This window comes from Rhipicephalus microplus, chromosome 3 (assembly GCF_043290135.1).
Source record: "Rhipicephalus microplus isolate Deutch F79 chromosome 3, USDA_Rmic, whole genome shotgun sequence".
Taxonomy (NCBI): Eukaryota; Metazoa; Arthropoda; class Arachnida; order Ixodida; family Ixodidae; genus Rhipicephalus; species Rhipicephalus microplus.
The window spans coordinates 85,590,219-85,608,801 of record NC_134702.1 but is presented as its reverse complement, the minus strand read 5'-3'; the positions used below and the strand labels follow the sequence as shown (position 1 = coordinate 85,608,801).

General features: G+C 45.8%; 1 protein-coding gene across 1 annotated transcript in view; it reads right to left on the bottom strand.

The window, feature by feature from the left end:
* Positions 1–1,821: 1,821 nt before the first annotated feature.
* LOC119172756 (ribosomal protein S6 kinase-like 1) overlaps positions 1,822–18,583 on the bottom strand; it is a 34,420-nt gene continuing 17,658 nt past the window's right edge. Inside the window, exons 7-15 of the mRNA XM_037423905.2 lie at positions 15,677–15,860; positions 14,590–14,820; positions 13,348–13,652; positions 12,669–12,942; positions 7,457–8,176; positions 6,532–6,621; positions 3,662–3,744; positions 2,547–2,642; positions 1,822–2,175 (exon numbers count right to left, since the gene is read on the bottom strand). Of these exons, the coding sequence (XP_037279802.2) occupies positions 2,059–2,175; positions 2,547–2,642; positions 3,662–3,744; positions 6,532–6,621; positions 7,457–8,176; positions 12,669–12,942; positions 13,348–13,652; positions 14,590–14,820; positions 15,677–15,860 (2,100 nt within the window). The 3' untranslated portion in view covers positions 1,822–2,058. The remainder of the gene's footprint in view (positions 2,176–2,546; positions 2,643–3,661; positions 3,745–6,531; positions 6,622–7,456; positions 8,177–12,668; positions 12,943–13,347; positions 13,653–14,589; positions 14,821–15,676; positions 15,861–18,583) is intronic.

Genomic DNA, 18,583 nt, shown 5'->3' with positions numbered 1-18,583 from the left:
GAGTTGGTGAGGGAACATTAGGCACACATCTCGTTTTTATTTGTTTCCTATAGGTTACGAATACTCCACCTGCAAGAAGAATGGTTATTCTTTTCGTACTACAGAAGCGTGATGTAGTGACACAGCGAAAATGCTGCTTTTAGTCTGTGTCTGTCTTTCATATCTGTTTTTATTTTTCCTTCTGTGCTTCCAACTGTTCTCATCACGGAATACCCACAAGCGTGCTCCACAAACTGTTTAGTGTCCTCTTGACTGCGTGCTTTGTCTTTGTTCTACGTATCGTCTACAATGGAAAAAAGATCTGTGTGTTCATAACGATAATGAAAGATAAGCAAGAAATTATTGAGAGTAACGATGAAGCAAACTATAAGCCAGAACAGCTTTGACACGCAGCGCACCCGCACTTACACAATTCATTGACAAATATACAAGCTTCACATATGAATATGCGTATGCCGCCGCACCACACTGTTGCAACATTTAGCATTCAGGATTGCAGTACCTATATTACATGTGATTCAACACAAAAGAGTGCTCTCTTTTTTTCTACAACATTCAAGTTCTTTGTTGTTAAAAACCAAAGCATAAAATGAGGCCTTGAACGGTACATTTTTATTGTTCCACTAAACTTGACTAAATCACCGAAACACCAGGTGAACTTGAATGCAACGATGTCACCGTGATGTGTTCATGGCACCTCTCTCATTACATCATGGCATGCTAGATTGTAAGCTATCATGCAAAAGTGAATATGAAAGCTAAAAATAGAAATGAAACAATCATACAACTGAAAGAACGAAAAGTCAGATCAAGGGCGTTTTTAATCATTTCGTTTCACACCATTTAAACGTTAGGCTGCTTAACTCGTCCTTTTATGTAGTTTTCATAAAGTAAGCTGCAAAAGTAAGAGGCACGAATCTTCGAATTATTTTTATGTAGTTTTCATAAAAATAATTCGAAGATTCGTGCCTCTCGTTAAGTTATAGTAGATTCGGGAATCTTTTAATAGAACTGCTGCTCAAATAGAACAGCTAGCTCTAATATGATTGGTTTCGTGCTTGAATTCTGCTCCCCTGTTCACCTCCCAGTAAAGAAAACTGCTGTTAAACAGAAAACATTTTCCTCGCCCCTTCAGTTTCCATTTAACGATACTCTACTATATATCCGAAAGGCTTACAATAAAAGCATTTAGTTGCAGAATGAGCCAAGAAGTAGTTATAATTGGAGCCTATCATTCCCCATCAGCCATGATTTAGTGATAAACCCATTAATGACATGAAGACACTGCAGTGCTGAGGGCACTGGCTGACTCGAGCTTGGTTGTAGCCAGAAAAGACGTTCCACTTTGTCGTCCACTCCCCGTCATACGGGATGCAATTCGAGGAATGTATTAGCAGAAACCAGGCACAACTACGCCATTTGTCTACTAGTATCTGCAGAAGTTTCATTTTATTACCTTAATCTTCCTATGCGGCAGAAGTAAAATTTGATCACCTCAAGACTGCGGATTGATGCATTTCATGATATTAAGGTGATAAATATGTGCCATTCTACGAAGGCAAAGTTGTAAAAGGTTACCTATTTCGTTACATCAAGAAATTTATTACATTAAAGTTTGCCTTATTGACATTTAACTGGCAACTACCTCAGATGTTCGCAAGAGCATCAGACAAGATCAATCACAGACACATTTGTTTCCGACACAGCCACTGGCGGTCAGCTGCCAAGGCACTGACAGTGAGACAATGAGCGGGAATTCAAGCCAGCGACGAGTTTCAGATGAGCACAACAAATAAACAACCCATTAGCAAACTCAACATATGTGACACGTAGTGTAATGACGATGGCGATTCTGCTTGCAAGTATCATCAATGGTGAGAAGAGAATGGTTTCAGCGAAGCAGTCCAGTGTTGACATTCAAAATGCATCTCTGGCGAGTGCTGGATGGAAACGACTATGACCTTCACACATCAGTCCCAAATGAGAACAGTTTTTAGTGACGTGAATGTGGGGATGAAAACTGTGGAAATCATGAGCAAGACTTCGAGGTTACACGGTTCACTTTGGGAGACTCATTCTTTTCCAGTCTATCGCTGCAAAGAAGGGGTGACGCTTGACGTCTTCGGTGCCCGTGGGGCCGTGGCCAAGACGCTGATGAGCATGGTATTCCAAGAGCTTTGACAGGAAAGAAAAGACAAAAGAGAGAGAACTTGCTTTTTTTTAATGATACCAATTCAAAGGTCAATGCATTGTTGCCACTTCTAGAGGCCTAACCAGCAGCCCAAGCAGCCGAGTACATGCTTTTTTTTTTTTGTAGCTGAGGAATATCCCCATATCTCAACTCTTTAGGATGCACACAGCCTCATTGCAAAATGTAAGAGGCAGAAAGGGCTGTCGACTGAAGCAGCGATACTGCAACTTGCAGCGCTTCTGTCTACAATCGTCGAAAACTGGAATGTACGTCAAGGTGTTCTACGATTATCATCCACACTCTAAGCGTGACAAATATCTATTGCGGTGAAATGTAAGTGATCCAGACTCCTTACCTTTTCCAACAAGTCTGCAGCTTCGGCAGAAACATGGGCGGGAATATAAAGGCGAGTGCTTGGTGTAACACCACCGGGATGGCATAATATCAATGGCTGAAATGACAAAAGAAAAAAAAAATAAAGTAAGCCACGCGGCATACACATGAGCACACACAGAGATCATCAAGTGCATCAGCCAGTATAAGTAGCATTTAGCTCACAGCTGTAGTAAGTGTGCCCATAATTACAACAGCATAGCGAAGAGAATTTCAACACATGGCCTCTGTGTTTATGATAATGAGAAAATTAAGCACAACATAAGCGTGCATAATAACCAGCCGGATAGCCCCCCTAATTAAATGCTAGTAGACGTATGCCACATTGAGCGAAGGCAATTTTTAGCAATGACAACATTCCTACCAATAATTTAAAAATTGTTCCACAGCTTACGGATTCTAGTACGAAAACCGTCCCTTCACAAATCCGTAAACTATATCCACGAAAATATGCACACATTTACAAATTCTGTGTTTTTTTTAATTCCCTTTCGTTTTGTAATAGCTTTGAATAGATTATTAACTGAATATTGAGCAATATAACTGAATTATTGAGCAATCTGCACAAATATAAGGGCAGAGGAATCGTAAGTACCGCTGACTCGAATCAGCACCTCACACACTTTCAGTTTTCACATTCCTGGAAAACACAAACTTTGGATAAGAGTTAAAATCTTTACACAATGTATGCTCACACCACAACTACTTCACTTCACCAAACACATGCCCACGTCGTTTACCTAACATGTTTACCTGACATTGTAACAAGCATGATTTGTATAGGAACTGAAATGTATTTTTTTATTATTATTATTTCCTCAGCTTGGTCGATGTCTGTTTTGTTTTCACAACGGTTCTTCCAGACCAGGTGACATCTCAACAAAATCTCGACCTCGCCAACCCACACAACTTACGTGAGCAAACACACATCTGCACCAACACCCACACTATGTTGCAGATGTTCACCACGTAAATACCCATACATCTCGACAGCTCCGCACGGAGCAGTCTCGGCAAGGAGACAGCATTTCTCTGGTGACAAAGCGCGCCATAATAAGGAAGGACCACTACACTCACAGCTTCAGCGAACAACTCGTACAACAGCGCTCCAAAACTCCACCAATCACATGCTGGCGTCACAGGGCCCAAGTTGTCGATTTCTGAGGAATTTAGAAAGAGACAATGTCAGAGTTATAGTACCAACAAAATTAGGCTTGAGCGAATAGTGAATTTTAGGTTCTAAGCTGATTCAAAGTGAATAGTGATTTTGGTCGAATATTTACGAATCGAACACAAATAGAATATATGGTGTATAAAAAGAAAAGGGCATATTTATCATGACCCAACTAACCTGCACAATATTTTTTTTAATTGAAATAAGGCTGCTGTGCAGATGCTTCTTTTTTTTTCCCATTCAAAGGAAGTCGAAACAACTTTGAAAAGTAGCAGGATTTAACTTTCTGTAGAATGCAAGTGATAATATGTAAAATACGTAACATTATTCATTACAGTTAGAGTGTATAAGTCGGTAAAACAAGCTTTTAAGCTTTAAAAAAAAGGATCGATCGACTTGAAGATCATATTTTCATTTAAAGGCTTTTTCAACAGCTTTTCAAGTAGCCTTGGAATGGATTCACTAAAGAAGCTTATTGTCTCACGAATTAACCACCGCAAAACCTTTTTGAATCTGTCCAGTATGAGCGGAGTTTTGCGATTTGCCACATGCTGCAATTTCATTTTCTCTCCTTGTCCCGATGAAAGCGTTTGAGGCAAACCCGGGAGAGATGGCATGGGGAAAGAAAGTACGTCACTTGCGCGTCGTTACCTCGAGCATGCTTTGTCTTTTTTTTTCTTTGAATATGCAGCTTTCCAGTGCAATCGCGCATGTACGCGTGGACAAGTTGCGGCCACCCGCGGCGACCCTAGTAACGTCCGAGCGCCCAATGCTCCAATCAGCCAATGGCTAGTACAACGGCTGACGAGCGATTTTTGACATTGTGGCGTCATTTGCCGAGAAAAGAAAGCAATTTTCATCTGACTTTGAGAATTTATTGCGAATTCCAGGTCGCGTGCTGCGCTATAATATTTAGCTCATGCGTTATCTCTAGCCTCGACTACTAATGGGCAGCCTTTGCTGACCATGCTCAAAAAGTGTTGAAGCGCCCCTTTAAATTTGAAATGGGGCTTTGCGGCAGAGCCAATTTCCCCTAGATGGATGCTTTCATGGTTTAGCACTTCTATACTGCAGTGAAACCACCCTTACAAGCAGTTACCTGGGGATTAATATAGACCTATTCGTTCATATCGAATACTACGATATATTCGATAAATTAAACTCGAATTGAACCCTATTTGAATACTCTACTATTCGTTCGAATATTCGAAGCGTTCGGATATTCGCACAAGCATAAATAAAATAAAAGTAGCTCTGTGCTGGCACAGATAGTGATTACAAATAAGGATGCCAGACAGGCCGATGTCACGTAAGGAGACTCCATTTGATACATTCCTAACACTTATATTATCTATTGCTTGCAATCAATTTGTGCCAATGATGCCAAGAAGTGTGTGGTACTATGAAATAAGTGACCAGTACTTCATATATCTCTATCACCACTGATGAACAACGTAAAGGACTATATCAACTGCAGCATTCTGGTTATTATTATTGTGATAGCAATTATATGGACACTCTCGGCTGGATTTTGCCGTCGGCGTCGGCCTCATGCACCATATATGTGTGTATATATATATATATATATATATATATATATATATATATATATATATATATATATATATATATATATATATATATATATATATATATATATATATATATATATATAAAAAACACGGAAAAACGAGCCCTTAGGTATACACTTCTTTCCCCCTTATATATATATATATATATATATATATATATATGAAAACGCAAGAAAGAAAAAAAATCCAGAAAAAAGACTACGGCGCGCGGAATCAAAGGTGGACCTCCACGGTGTATCAGTGGTGATGCGAGGCATTACCACTGAGCCACCGTGGGGTACCTTCTTGGACGTTCAAACGGCAAGCTATTTATACCTACACTTTCACTTACCGCTGTTGGCAGGAGTCTCGGGGGGGGTGAACTATCGCGTTTTCAGCATTATCACCAAGATGGCACAGTGAGCGTGGGGTCGCTCTTATCTCTCACGCGGACTTTGGCCCGCAGAGAGAATAAGAGGGTGTACGCTCCATCGCGTGCTCTTATCTTGCAGTGGGGGGGTTTGTACGTCTCGTACGTATTCTGTTGTAGTTACCGGGAGCACAAAGGTCACTGCAATCATTGCACATCCTTCGTTTGCGAAAAGGGGCATGCTTTTCAGACAGGGTGAAGTAGCAACTGAGATGCTTATTCACATTCATCTGTACCTGTGAGTACCTTTCGTGCATCATTTGTGCATGAGAAACGCGGGGCACATTTCGATCTGCTTGCCATTCTGTGCGTGACCTTCCAATTTGTTGGTATCGCATTTATTGCTTCGCCTTTGCAGCGCAAAGCTGTGACTTATCTTTTTCTAATCATCAAATCTATGCAAATGGCAGTATATAACCAATTACCAGTTTTTTTTAATAGCACATGTAGCTACAGTGACTTGCAAAACAAAAATCACACACAATAGCTTGAATTTGAGACAGCAAAACAAAATTTTCTATTCCACTCATTACAGAATCACAGCTACAAAATAACTAGTTTATTGTTCGGAATGAGACATTAAAAAATAGCTATCCCAGAAATCTGCAAAACCGAAGGCAAGTGCCTACAAAAGTCATAATCAGGAAGCTTTCTTTCCATGCTTTGAGATATTCTTTAAGAGCGGCAAAGGTCTTGGAATACAAGACTTTTCTGTGAGTTCCAACGAACCACAACACCATACAAGGGCTACGCAAGGCGTTGTTTGACTTACCTGGAGCACAATACTGATTCTCCCGAGCAAACTGACTGGGTGACCGATCAACACAATTGAAGTAGCAGCAGTACGTGAGGACCACATGACCTGTCGAGAAACAGCAAGTTGTAACACCATATGTGAGACAACGCGAATAAAAGCAGTTACGACACTTTATTAGAAGGCATCTGAGTGGTGCTAACAGGCCAAACATATTTACAGACCGAACATGCTTTACAGTGTTTTCCGCTTTATCTGAAAGATCTCTGCAAGAGGTTGCAAGATAAAGGTAGTGAACTTACCAAGAAAACTTGCATCAGCACCCTCAATATTAGTGGGTTGATAAAAACATTTTAATCACATTTTATACTTTGCTTCAGCCATAGGGCGAATAGGAATTTTTCCCCTGTCTCTCATCACAAACGAAAATTTTAGTTTCTAAGCCAATAGTGTACAAGATATATTATGCAGCTGTCTTCTGCTAAGTGAACATCTAGTTTGATGTACTAACAAAGCAAAACTGTACACTACAAGCTTAGTGATCAGTTTGAAATGTGCTCACATTTGTACAGAGTCAGCCCACACAAATAAAGACTGGCATTTGGATCGAATGTGCTTCTCGCCACAGAGTGCCGCCACGCAGTGGCATTAGGCTCTGTAGCATGCCAAAATTACACGGCAGCAGCTCTAGCATTCACTGGAACCACAGAAACTGTTTTCATCAGGTGGAGCTTAACGTGAATGACGAATTCCTGTAACTCCACTCCTACTTGACTAATACAAAGTTTCTCTCCAAAAAGAACAGTAAGACTTTGTTGTACATCATACACTATCGCTGTCATAGACTGATACACATTCATACACTGATAGCGCACACAAATATTGGCGATTTCAGGACGTTAAAACATGCACCCCGGTCTGCACATGCTTGTTAATCACTCACCCCCTTCTCCCAAAAGGACGTCATGAGGACAGAGGTCCTGCCTAATGACACCCAGCCGATGAAGGTGCCCGAGCGCCATCACAATTTCTGCAGCCCAGAGCCGGATACAGGCTTCTGGAAGGTGGCTCGGCTTGGCTAGTTGTTTGGAGAGGCTGTCGAGCTCACGGAACGCCTCGGCAGCTTGAGAGGAAAGCGACCGCTTTTCTGGCTTTCTGGGGCTGCCCGCACTCTTTGGAGCATCTTTTCCGGCCTCCTGGTTAGTTGGACATTCACCAGAGTAACTGTGACTCTCTGCCTTGGAGATCTGCACGTTGAGGGCATTGTTCCTGCCAACAATGTTCTCTAGAGACCTGCCCACCACCTGACTCCTGTTTTTGTTACAACTCAAATGGTTTTTGTTCGGCTTGTCAATGGTCAGAATGTTGATGGGCTTTTCCAAGCCTGGCACATCACAATTATTTGGGCCCTTGGAAATCTCTACACTGTCTTGAGAAGGTGCCGTGGTAACGGATGGCAAATGTAACGAATTTTCATTGGTATCCGTTTGTACTCTAGACGCATCGGTTGTGCTGACCAATGCTTGATCACTTGGAACAACTCCTTCGATTGGAGATGTCCTAGCAAGGGTGGACACAACTGATGCCCCAGTAATTGTGGCCTGAGATTCTGAGCAAGCAATAGCGAAATCACATTCCGAGGGAGGCAGAGGTACAGGTTCACCTGGAAAGAAAGAAAAAAAAACATTTTTTTCTCAGATAAAAGGAGTACAATAAATGTTGTGGGGGTGCTAGCACCCCCTGTAAAGTCCTTTGCACCTCATGGCGCACAAATGTTTCGTGCATAGGCCGCATTTGAGGTTTACAACCATCGAGCGAAAGTGGCCTTGTGCTCGAGAGTGTTTATCATAATGATTATCATCATGGTTAGCACAGCAGTGCAAGCAGTGACGCCTAGCGGCGAGGACGGCTGGCGGCACACGAGATATGAGCGGAGCTTTTTGGCACGTGGCGGCTGGCGTGGATGGTCGCTTCCTGTCAGGGTCCGCAAGATGTGGCAACTGCGAGCCATCTCCCGTGGGTCCCTGACGGTGAGTCGAACATTGGCATCGCCTTTGCGCTACCTTGTATTTGTTCTTATGTTTGATTGAGTGTACACCAATATTGCAGAAGGTCGTGTTAGCGTGTTGATCACTAGTGATGTATTTTATTTGGCTAACAATATTATCGATGCAAAATTAATTGAATAAATGTAGCACTTGATGTTTGGTTTAGTCCGACCATGTCCACTGCTTCCGTTCGTTCCCAGAGCATGGTGCTTCATTTAGAGGTCACAAAATATACTTAGAACACCAGTTACATGAATGTTGTGAAATATATAAAAACAATACCCCCTCTTAGTCCACTACAGCAAGTGTAAAAAAAAAGCTACGTTAATTAAAGAGGTAGCAGCACATTCAAATTTTTTTATATGTGAGTTTATTGAGTTCAATGTACAAGCAATCTAGATTACAACTTCTTAGCTGTGTATTAATTAAATATTTGGGCATTGTCATGGTAGCCAACATAATTCACTACGTAGCCTGTTTCTGTGCATTATAACATCGTTCTACACACAGGCTCTCCCGCTCCAGTCACTGAAGCACAGCAAAAAGTAATGCGTGCCGTACTTCTTGCTTACTTGTTTGTGCGCAATCAAACCTTGCTACATTTATAAGTGGTACGAGACGATTTCACTCTGTTTCAAGGCATTGCAAAAGTGAGAATGAAACAAAGGCCGAGATTTGGTTTGGGCAACCAACTTCACAAAAACCATCAACTTTGCTACGTGTGAGGAGCATGTGGCGGAGCTTCAACAACTGTTCAACTGCATGTCAGCACTTTTACATCGGCAATACCAGCTTCACGCACGCGATGTTAAGGGGGGGCGCGGCAAGTAAAGTGCCGATTTTGGTCAAAATATGCGATTTTCTGATTTATTTTTTTTCGTAATCTTCAGACCTTCAACTTCCTTGTTCTAAAATATTACAGCGAAACGTGCGCTACAAATCCCGCAAATAGTGTTTTTGTCGAGGCTAGTCGCCAAAAAGTGCGAAAAAAAAGCCCCTGAAACGGTGTTGTTCACGCCGCACAAACGCGCCAAGTTGTTGACTGTGGGCCGCCATTTTGGTAGCTTTGGAAAGAGGAGAAAGCCGGCTTCCCGATGGTCGCGGTCTCGTATTTCGCCGAGTGAAAATAAAAGCGCGAGGAGCAAATAAAAAAACGAAAACGAAGAACGGCAATTGGCTGCGCGGGTCACGTGGTAGCAGGCGCGACCTCTTACTGGTCAAAGCTGCGCCGCGCACCTTGGCAACCTTGGAAGCGCGAGCGCATCTGCGGCCGCCGTGTCGAGAATCATCCGGCGTGCGCTTCGTTTTTTGCCAGTTTGCTGTTTTTGTGATAGTTCGCGTGCTTTTTTTACCAAGCTTTGTTACATCGGTGGTCTCTTCTGAGTGCTTGCTCATACTGCGGTGCTATGTTGCCGCAAAAAAAGTTCCGGAGCGTCCACAAGTACGGCAAGCGTCGGAAAGCTTGGAACAAAGGGCAGACGACTGCGGCTGCCGTCCCAGTCGCAGTTCCGGACGGAGCATGCTCTTCGAGCGTCACGGAGCCTCTACTCAGACCCTTCGCTGATTGTTGTGAGGCCGAGAGTGTGGAAGGTGCCACATCGTCGTATGTCAGACCGCCGGATGCCGTCGACCGTGATGGACGCTCTCGCGAACCCGATTGCGGTGGCACCGCGTCGGCAGCCGTTGCAACTCCGGGCGTGCGCGCGTCGAACATTCTATCGCGAGTTTCGGCCCAGATTCCGAGCAGTGAAGAAATCGCGCAGCGGGCGCAGACAAGGCGGGATGTTTTGGATGCCGTAGCATCGAAGTCCGCTTCAAAGCGGAAGCTCGAGCTTCTGAACGAAGGCTGCGACGAAAATGACGGCGGTAAGGACTCCACATTCTTCATTGTAAATAAGAAGATGCTGAACGGTCTGCTTTCGTCAGTAAAGTGCAACAAGTGCGACGAAGGGTCGATACGCCTCGAGACTACGCACTGCCTTGGACTCGCGGCGAGGATGGAACTTTTTTGTGACAATTGTGGCAGAGTGAACAGTGCGTGGTCGTCCCCGAGGTGCTCCGGGCAACAAAAAACGAACCCCTTTGAGGTAAACGTGCGTGCTTTTGAGGGCTGTGCAGTCAGTTGGCAGAAAACAATCTGCCATAAATGACATTTTTTCTGCGATGGACATTTCGCATCGAGCACTGCACCACAAGTCCTACCAGAGACTGCAAAGGAAGTACAGCCACCCTGCCACCACATCAGCTGCCACCCGCATTGAAGCAGAAAGTGCACAGAAGGTGCATGACATTTACAAGGACCTAGGAGGAGTGCCAGGCAACATTGACGTCATTTACGACGGCACGTGGATGACGAGGGGGCACAGAAGTCATATTGGCGTGGGCTGTGTAATCGAGCTGTACACAGGCTTGGTCTTGGACCACTGTGTCCTGTCCAACTACTGCCAAGGCTGTGCTGTTGGCCCCAAGCCTGGTGACGACAACTATGAGGAGTGGCTTGAGAAACACAAGCCACAGTGCCAAAAGAACACCGATGCTAATGCAGGCCAAATGGAAGTAGAAGCAGCTAGGATCATGTTTGAAAGATCGTTTACCAAGTACAAGCTTCGATACATCAATGTGCTCTGCGACGGTGACAGCCGTACGTACCTTGCCCTCGCGCAAGACAAGGTGTATGGCTACATGGTGATTAAGAAACAGGAGTGTGTGAACCATGTGAAAAAAAGAATGGGCACTTCCTTGCGCAACCTTCTTGATGAGCACAAATCCAAAGGCCGAGGACTGAGCATGGGTGGCAAAGGCCGGCTGACGCAGGGCCTGATAAAGAAGTTGACGAATTATTATGGCTGGGCCATTAAGAGCCACCCCAACGATGTTCCTGGCATGGAGAGGGCCATCATGGCCACTTATTACCATGTAACATCCACAGACCAGGATCCACACCACAACCTGTGCCCAAGTGGGACTGACTCCTGGTGCCCGCACAATCAGGCATTGGCCAAGGGAGAGCCGCTGCCGCCTCACAAACATAAACTGCCCCCTCACGTGCGAGTGGCACTGCTGCCAATCTACAAGCGCCTCTCGAACAAAGAGCTCCTTGAAAGGTGTGCGCAGGGAAAAACCCAGAACGCTGTGGAGAGTATGAACAGCCTCATTTGGTCACTCCAGTCCAAGAGCCAGTTCGCCTCCCTTCGAAGTGTGGAAAGTGCAGTTGCAGATGCAGTCTGCCGTTTCAATGGTGGCTGCAAGAGTGCGCTGCAAGAGATCACTGCTCAACTGGGCTTCAATCCAGGAGACTGCTCTTTGCGGCGAGCAGCCGAAAAAGATGCCAAAAGGGTAAAGAGGGCTCAAAAAGCGCATTGTTCCACGACAAAGAAGCGCAAAACTGGGTTGCGCTCTACAGAGGCCAAGGCCACAGCATCTCAGGATTACTGCCCAGGAGGATTCTGAGTGTTTTAGCCATGTTGTGAACTTCCAAACAAGAGTGAACTTTCAAAGTCAGTTTTCTCAACTCTTGATTTTCGCCTATGTGCCTTCGCTAGAACATCCGTCATTTTCTAACAAAGACTGATAGAGTCGTTCCGTTTTTTGCACTAGGCTCAGGAGGCCTTTAGCAGTGCAATAAAGCTTTATCTCTCTTCTTACTCATCATTTAAAATTTTTAGAACACATTTTATAATTACTACGATGTGTGCGCAAAACAACATCCATGTTTTGGAAATTTTATTTATGGTTACAAGAACTAGAAAAATCAACTAATAGCTTCTTTGCACAAGTTGATGCTTTGGGAACATAATAATATGAAAAAATAATTTCATTTAGCAATAATTATCTCTAAGTGTGAAGAGCATTAATTAGTATAATTATGCTTGTAACTCAAAAACTACAAGAGGTATTTGAAACCGGTTTTCATATTTGGAATCCTCACAATCATCCACATACACACACCAAATTTCATCACAAACAGTACATTAATAAAAAAATTAGTTTTACTTGCCACGTCCCCCCTTAAAGCATCCACTCAGTTTCTGAAGATAAGAAGCATTTTCCGCAGTCATTCCGGCCACGAGAGATGGGAAACAAGAGTCACTTTGTTGGCCCACTCACCACTCGGCAAGCATGGAGATGCCGGCGACACATTCGAGGGGGGTGAAGGGGATCCCGTGTAGGACACCTCGCGAGCACGGTTGGGAAAAGGCAGCTGGTTGGTGAAGTATGGCGCCAGGCAGTCCCAGAGTCGGCCGCCCGGGGCATACTCCAGCACGAGGAAGTACGAGCAGTCTGTCTCGTAGAGGCACAGCAGCTGGGCCATGTGGGGCACACCCTGAGGCACCACACTGGGGCGACCAGCTGACGAGCCACCGGGACTCTTGTGTAGCACCTGTGACCGTCAGGAGGCAGTGGTTTGAAGCCGCACAATGTTTCAACTTGGCACATTCTTTGAGATATGCTAGTTCAAGCAATTCAGATAATAATACTGTACTCCTTACATTGTGACACTTTATTGAAAAATGATTTCTATTTCCTTTTCTCAGAAACGTACTTCACATAAACTTCATGTCCAACATTGCTTCAGAAAAAAAATAATACCATATTTGACATATTTAGTAAATTTCACCATTCAAACATCGCTAGCATCAACGATTCAGCATGTATTTTTTTGCCATTGCTTTTATACCATAATTTAGTTGCATTATAATTCACACGTGGCGACACAAACTAAACCTAGCTTATTCTCAAAACGCACACACAGAAGCACAGATCCCTATTCAGTGACCAAGCCCACCTTAATGACAACAGTCTGACTTCGCCGCATATCCAGGACAAGAAGCACAGTGCCGACAACACCGATGACCTTGTAGTGTTTCAGGTCTTGAACGGGCCCCCTCAGACCAGGACCCCACGCAGGCACTGAAAAGCTGCCAGAAATAGGAGCACAGGACTCCAAAACCTCGGGACCTTGACTTAGAGACCACCGCCGTTCACCTTCCATGCGTCTTGCCAGTCGATGCTCGTATATTTGTTCCGCACGCGCCAGGTACTGCGCAGTCTTTCGTCGAACTGCATCTCTCCGCGAGGCACTGTTGTCCTCTGAACGAAGCCATGTAAAGAACCGCACAACGTTGTGGTGAGAGAGCTGGGTATACACAACTATTTCAACTACGTTTCTGTAACTCCTGGAATTCAAGCATGAAAGGAAGATGGAAGACGACAGGGAAGACATAAATGACCAATTGTCATGTGGTGTCTGTCGAATCTGTTTGCTTTATCTTCGTGGGTTACAGAATGTGAACCAACCCCCTCTCAAAGCCTCGCTATGTGCCTGGCTTGTTCATGCACAAACCTTGCAGTAAGATGTCACTTCAAAGCAGCTGTTGCTTAATATTATCTTTGTTTTTCGAGCATTATATTTGAAAGTACCATACGAAATAAAATGGGAGCCTGAGCAGTCCACTTCAAATGTCAATCAGAAGTCTTTATCTTTTCTTTATGGCATCTGCTTTGAATAACTACTAATTTCAAGCAGAACATGTCAATGCAATTCACTCTAAATGAAAACTGTCAGTTTTATCTCTGGAGGAAGAGATATTGTGTTTCACTAAATCGAAAGCATTTACACATGACTACTATGGTAAGTAATAGCCACACTTGCGATTGTAAGAATGAGGGAAGAGAGAAAGATTGATTGATTTGTGGGGTTTAACGTCCCAAAACCACGATATGATTATGAGAGACGCTGTAGTGGAGCGCTTCGGAAATTTCGACAACCTGGGGTTCTTTAACGTGCACCCAAACTTGAGCACACGGGCCTACAACATTTCCGCCTCTATCGGAAATGCAGCCGCCACAGCTGGGATTCGATCTTGCGACCTGAGGGTCAGCAGCTGAATACCTTAACCACTAAACCACCGTGGCGGGGCGGGAGAAAGAAAGCCACACAGAAAAAGTCACTTCTGCTTGAAGAGAGGCATTCGAGCAACCTACTTGAATAACAAACTCCTTTTTATGCAGCAAAGACTGCACTCACTCTGCACTCCTTCGAGCAGGCAGCTGACGGCCACCTTGTAGAGAGAGAAGGCCCCCACAAAGTCGCCTTGGGCTTCGCAGGCATACGCTTTGGCAGCAGAGCTGGTTGCCTCGTGGAGGTAAGCGACACCCTCAGTGTCCAGTGGTGACACCGGCGTGCCGGGTGTGAAACTTGTGGCTGACTCGTGCCATGTTCGCTCCGTCTCCCTGACTCCACAGCTCTTGTCTGCATCTGCGGGCGTTATCATACTCTAAAGAGCAGCTGGTTGTGCATATCAGTATACAAGCTGTAATTTCATCTGCATCATAATCAGACTGACAACACCCACCGCAGGGTAATGTTTCGTCGATCATTACGGTCCTGTGCTTGCTGCAGCCACGCAATATGTACTTTCATGCACAGTAAACTAAGGCCGCAATGTCAGGCAGAGTGTGATGTGGCTTTATAACTACACGTGCTTTTTGTGCCACTGTTACAAATGTAATACTATACCATCAGAGGTCTTCAGTGAGAGTGAATATGTTTCGAGAGACCTGTCTGGATCTCAAAACAAAAATTATATATTTGAAATAATTTCCCTTTTTTTTTCTAGCAATTGCACAAGGTATGCTGTCAATTATAAGATAGGATAATGTAGTTAATAAAGCCTTCTGCCAAAGAAAAAAAAAAGGATAACTGTGTTAAATACCAGACTTGTTGAAGGCTGATATACCTGCAATTGCCAACACAATTTTGCATTAAAAATAAAAGCAGTACAAAAAAAAGTGTACACTGAATAAGTGACTGTGACCACCAAAGTTTAACAAAGTCAGCACAAGAATTTTTTTCACGAACGAAAGAAAATTTTCCAGCAATCTTGCTCAAAAAACTTGGTCTACTTTCTGTTCTTCCTTTGAAGACAAATGCAGCTCTCTCAATAACAAATAGAATAGACTCTCATTATATGGAAACTGAAGGGACCAGGAAGACATATTCTATTTAACAGATTGCCGTTTACTGAAAGTCTACAGTGCATGTCTGTTATGCACAGCAATACTTGCTGAAAGTCACACTAAGCAATTAAAATCTCGTTCATGGGGCACAGTACCTTTCAGATCCCATGCTGTCCAGTCATCAGCCTCTTCCTCCACCGTTTCCTGGCCAGGATTTGGAAAAACAAACGCGGGACCACTGGGTGTGGGCGTAGATTCGTCTCCGAGAGAAGCACAGGCATCAGCAGCCGACAGGATCCACGCATTGCTCAACGAAGTCGAGTCATCGTCATCATCCTTCTGCAATGGCACGAGGAAAACAGACATGCACACTATAAGTGTTCAACTAAGGTCGTACTGTTCAGTGGGTACATTGGTTCACTCTTGATGTGGTAAGTGCAGTGAGTAAATAACTAGGCCGGTCTGCCTCGCTTTTTCTTCCTAATTATTTTTGTTATGTACTTGCCACACTAACTATGCTCTTTGAGTCATATCCTTGCAGGGATCACAAGTACATAAACGGTGTAAAAACGTGTTTTACAAATGCATCCACAGTGTGTCCAATGGTATCACTGACGAACAGCACACACTGTGACTGCTGGCCCCTCACCTTCTTCACACTGCTAGGTACCCCACTACTGCATTTTTGGCTCTTTTATTCAGTAATGCCTTGTACATAACATAATTCTCGTATCTTTCATTCTTCCGCCATCCATAAACGTCTGCGCCTGACCTTTCTAGATCCTCTGTAATGTTGCAATAACCGTGTGCCTTCTTAGAATGTGCAATGTTAACTAGCTCTAAATATCCCTTTGAAAGCTCTGCCTTCACGCTTGCCAACGAAAAAAGAAAGAAAGGTTCATGATGATACGGGGCGCGAAAAAACGACACACAACAGAGAAGAAGTACACAGACGACGCGCCCCGTTGTGTGTCGTTTTTTCGCGCCCCGTATCATCATGAACCAGCACCAACTCGCCCAACTTTTCACTTTACTGAAGAAAGAAAGGTACTGCAGCGAATGAAAAGTAGGCTTCCTGCCATCATTGCCAAACATTAAGCACCCAAACCTCAATATAACGAACCCGGATACAGTTCAACCCACTTATAACGATCCCAGATATAATGATCTATAGGTTATAATGACCGTATTTTGGTGCACCCAAGATAATCCTATGCTACCCTTTCAAACTTGTGGGAATTGAGGCTGGCCCGCTGCCTTTAAGCGGGCTTTCCCGCCTTTTCTGCCGTTCTCATGTCCCGACATGTCTGCCCTCCTTGCTGTCTGCCGCGCTGGGAAGGGCGGAGTGACGTATAACTCCCTCACCCGGTAGCGGATGTTGACTGTGGCGCCGCACGCGGGGACCCCTGGGAGGTTTTCGCGCGCTGCGTCGGGAGCGGTCGGATACTCTCCGGGACAGCAAACGGTGAGCCACGCTATCTTTTCGTCCGTCGACTCCCGTCAGTCGGGGGCTCGTCGGACTTCGCTGACGGCGCCTCGCGCCCAAGGCGAACGCTCACCCGCTGTTTGCCCCGCTGCGTACGCACGGCCGAAGGGCGGTACGGTGTCCTAGTGCGTGGCCTCGCTACGCCGACCCGTCTCCCTTCGAAGCCAACGCGAGCGCCTTTGCCCTCGCTCGAGCAACCGGACCTTTGCTCCGGTGTCTCCGTGGATCAGCTTTACCGCGGAGACGTGCTCGTGGCACCCCTGTGTAGTACTTTGTGCCCGTGGCGTGGATAAGCCTACTTGCTTTCCCGCCGCGCCTATTTGCAACGGGCTGTACTGCGTTTGGTGTTGCCACAATAAAGTGTTGCGACTTGAGCAGTATCGTGTTTCCCGCCACGGCGACGGTTAACGCGTGCCCTGCGGCTCGCTAAGACCGGACCCACGCTGGTGGCCGTACTCCTTCGGGATACGTGTACACCACACTGGCGCCCAACGCGGTATCAAAAGCTCTAGCTTTTGATTGCTCTTAGCGAGTCAGTTCGCCTGCGCGATTCGGGCTCGTCGCAACATGGCTGCTTCGCGGGACTTTTGTCCGCTGTCCCTTTTTAGCGGATGCCGCGTTGCACACGGAGGCCATTGCGTCTATTGACGGGAACCCTTCTGCACCCGTCTGTGTCGGCACCCCCTATTGCGGTGACGACACGAGGCGCCTAGCCGCTCCCTTTGGAGATGGCGCGTCGCTTCGGAATGGGCCTCTTGCCCTACCCGAACGTTACGCACAAGCACCTCCGACGCCCGTCCGTGTCGGCACCCCCTATTGCGGTGACGACACGAGGCGCCTAGCCGCTCCCTTTGGAGATGGCGCGTCGCTTCGGAATGGGCCTCTTGCCCTACCCGAACGTTGTCTGCTTCGTGGCATGCCGCGTTGCACCAAGAGGCCACCGCCTCTATCGACGGGCGCCCTTCGGCGCTCGCCTGTGTCGTCACCCCTTTTTGTGGTGAATACACTCCTACGTGGTAGCTGACGCGCTATCTCGTGCCCCTTGTTGTCTGCCGAGAACCTGCATTTCGGTGCGACGGCCGCTCGCGGTGCCTTAGCACATGCAAGCGTCGGGGGCGAAACAGCAGCTTCGCCGCCATTCGGCGAGAAGGGTGAGTCCCCATGCGGACAAACCTTGGCTGCTAACCAGGTAAGCGGCGCACCGCGAAGCGGCCGAGCGGGGGAGCTTTCCGAAGGCCACGAGGCTGAGAGTGAACCCGTAACGCCGACTCACGCGGCGGTTGCTGCGGTCCTGAGTGGGCGCGATACCAGACTCCCCCATTTGGGAGAATGGGAATTGCTTTCGGCAGCGAAGAGCTACTGAAGGCTCAGCAGAGTGATCCGTTTCGAGTCTCGGAGGGACGGAGCGCCGTATACGCTGCTTGCTTTGCGGCGGGCGCCGTTAAACCGTCTTGACGAGGCGCGGAGCGCCGTTACGCTGCTTGTTCTGCGGCGGGCGCGATTAGGGGGCTGAAACAGCGTGTGTCGCTGAGTCCCCGGCGGATTCATTTTGCTGGACCATGACGGGCTCCTGCTG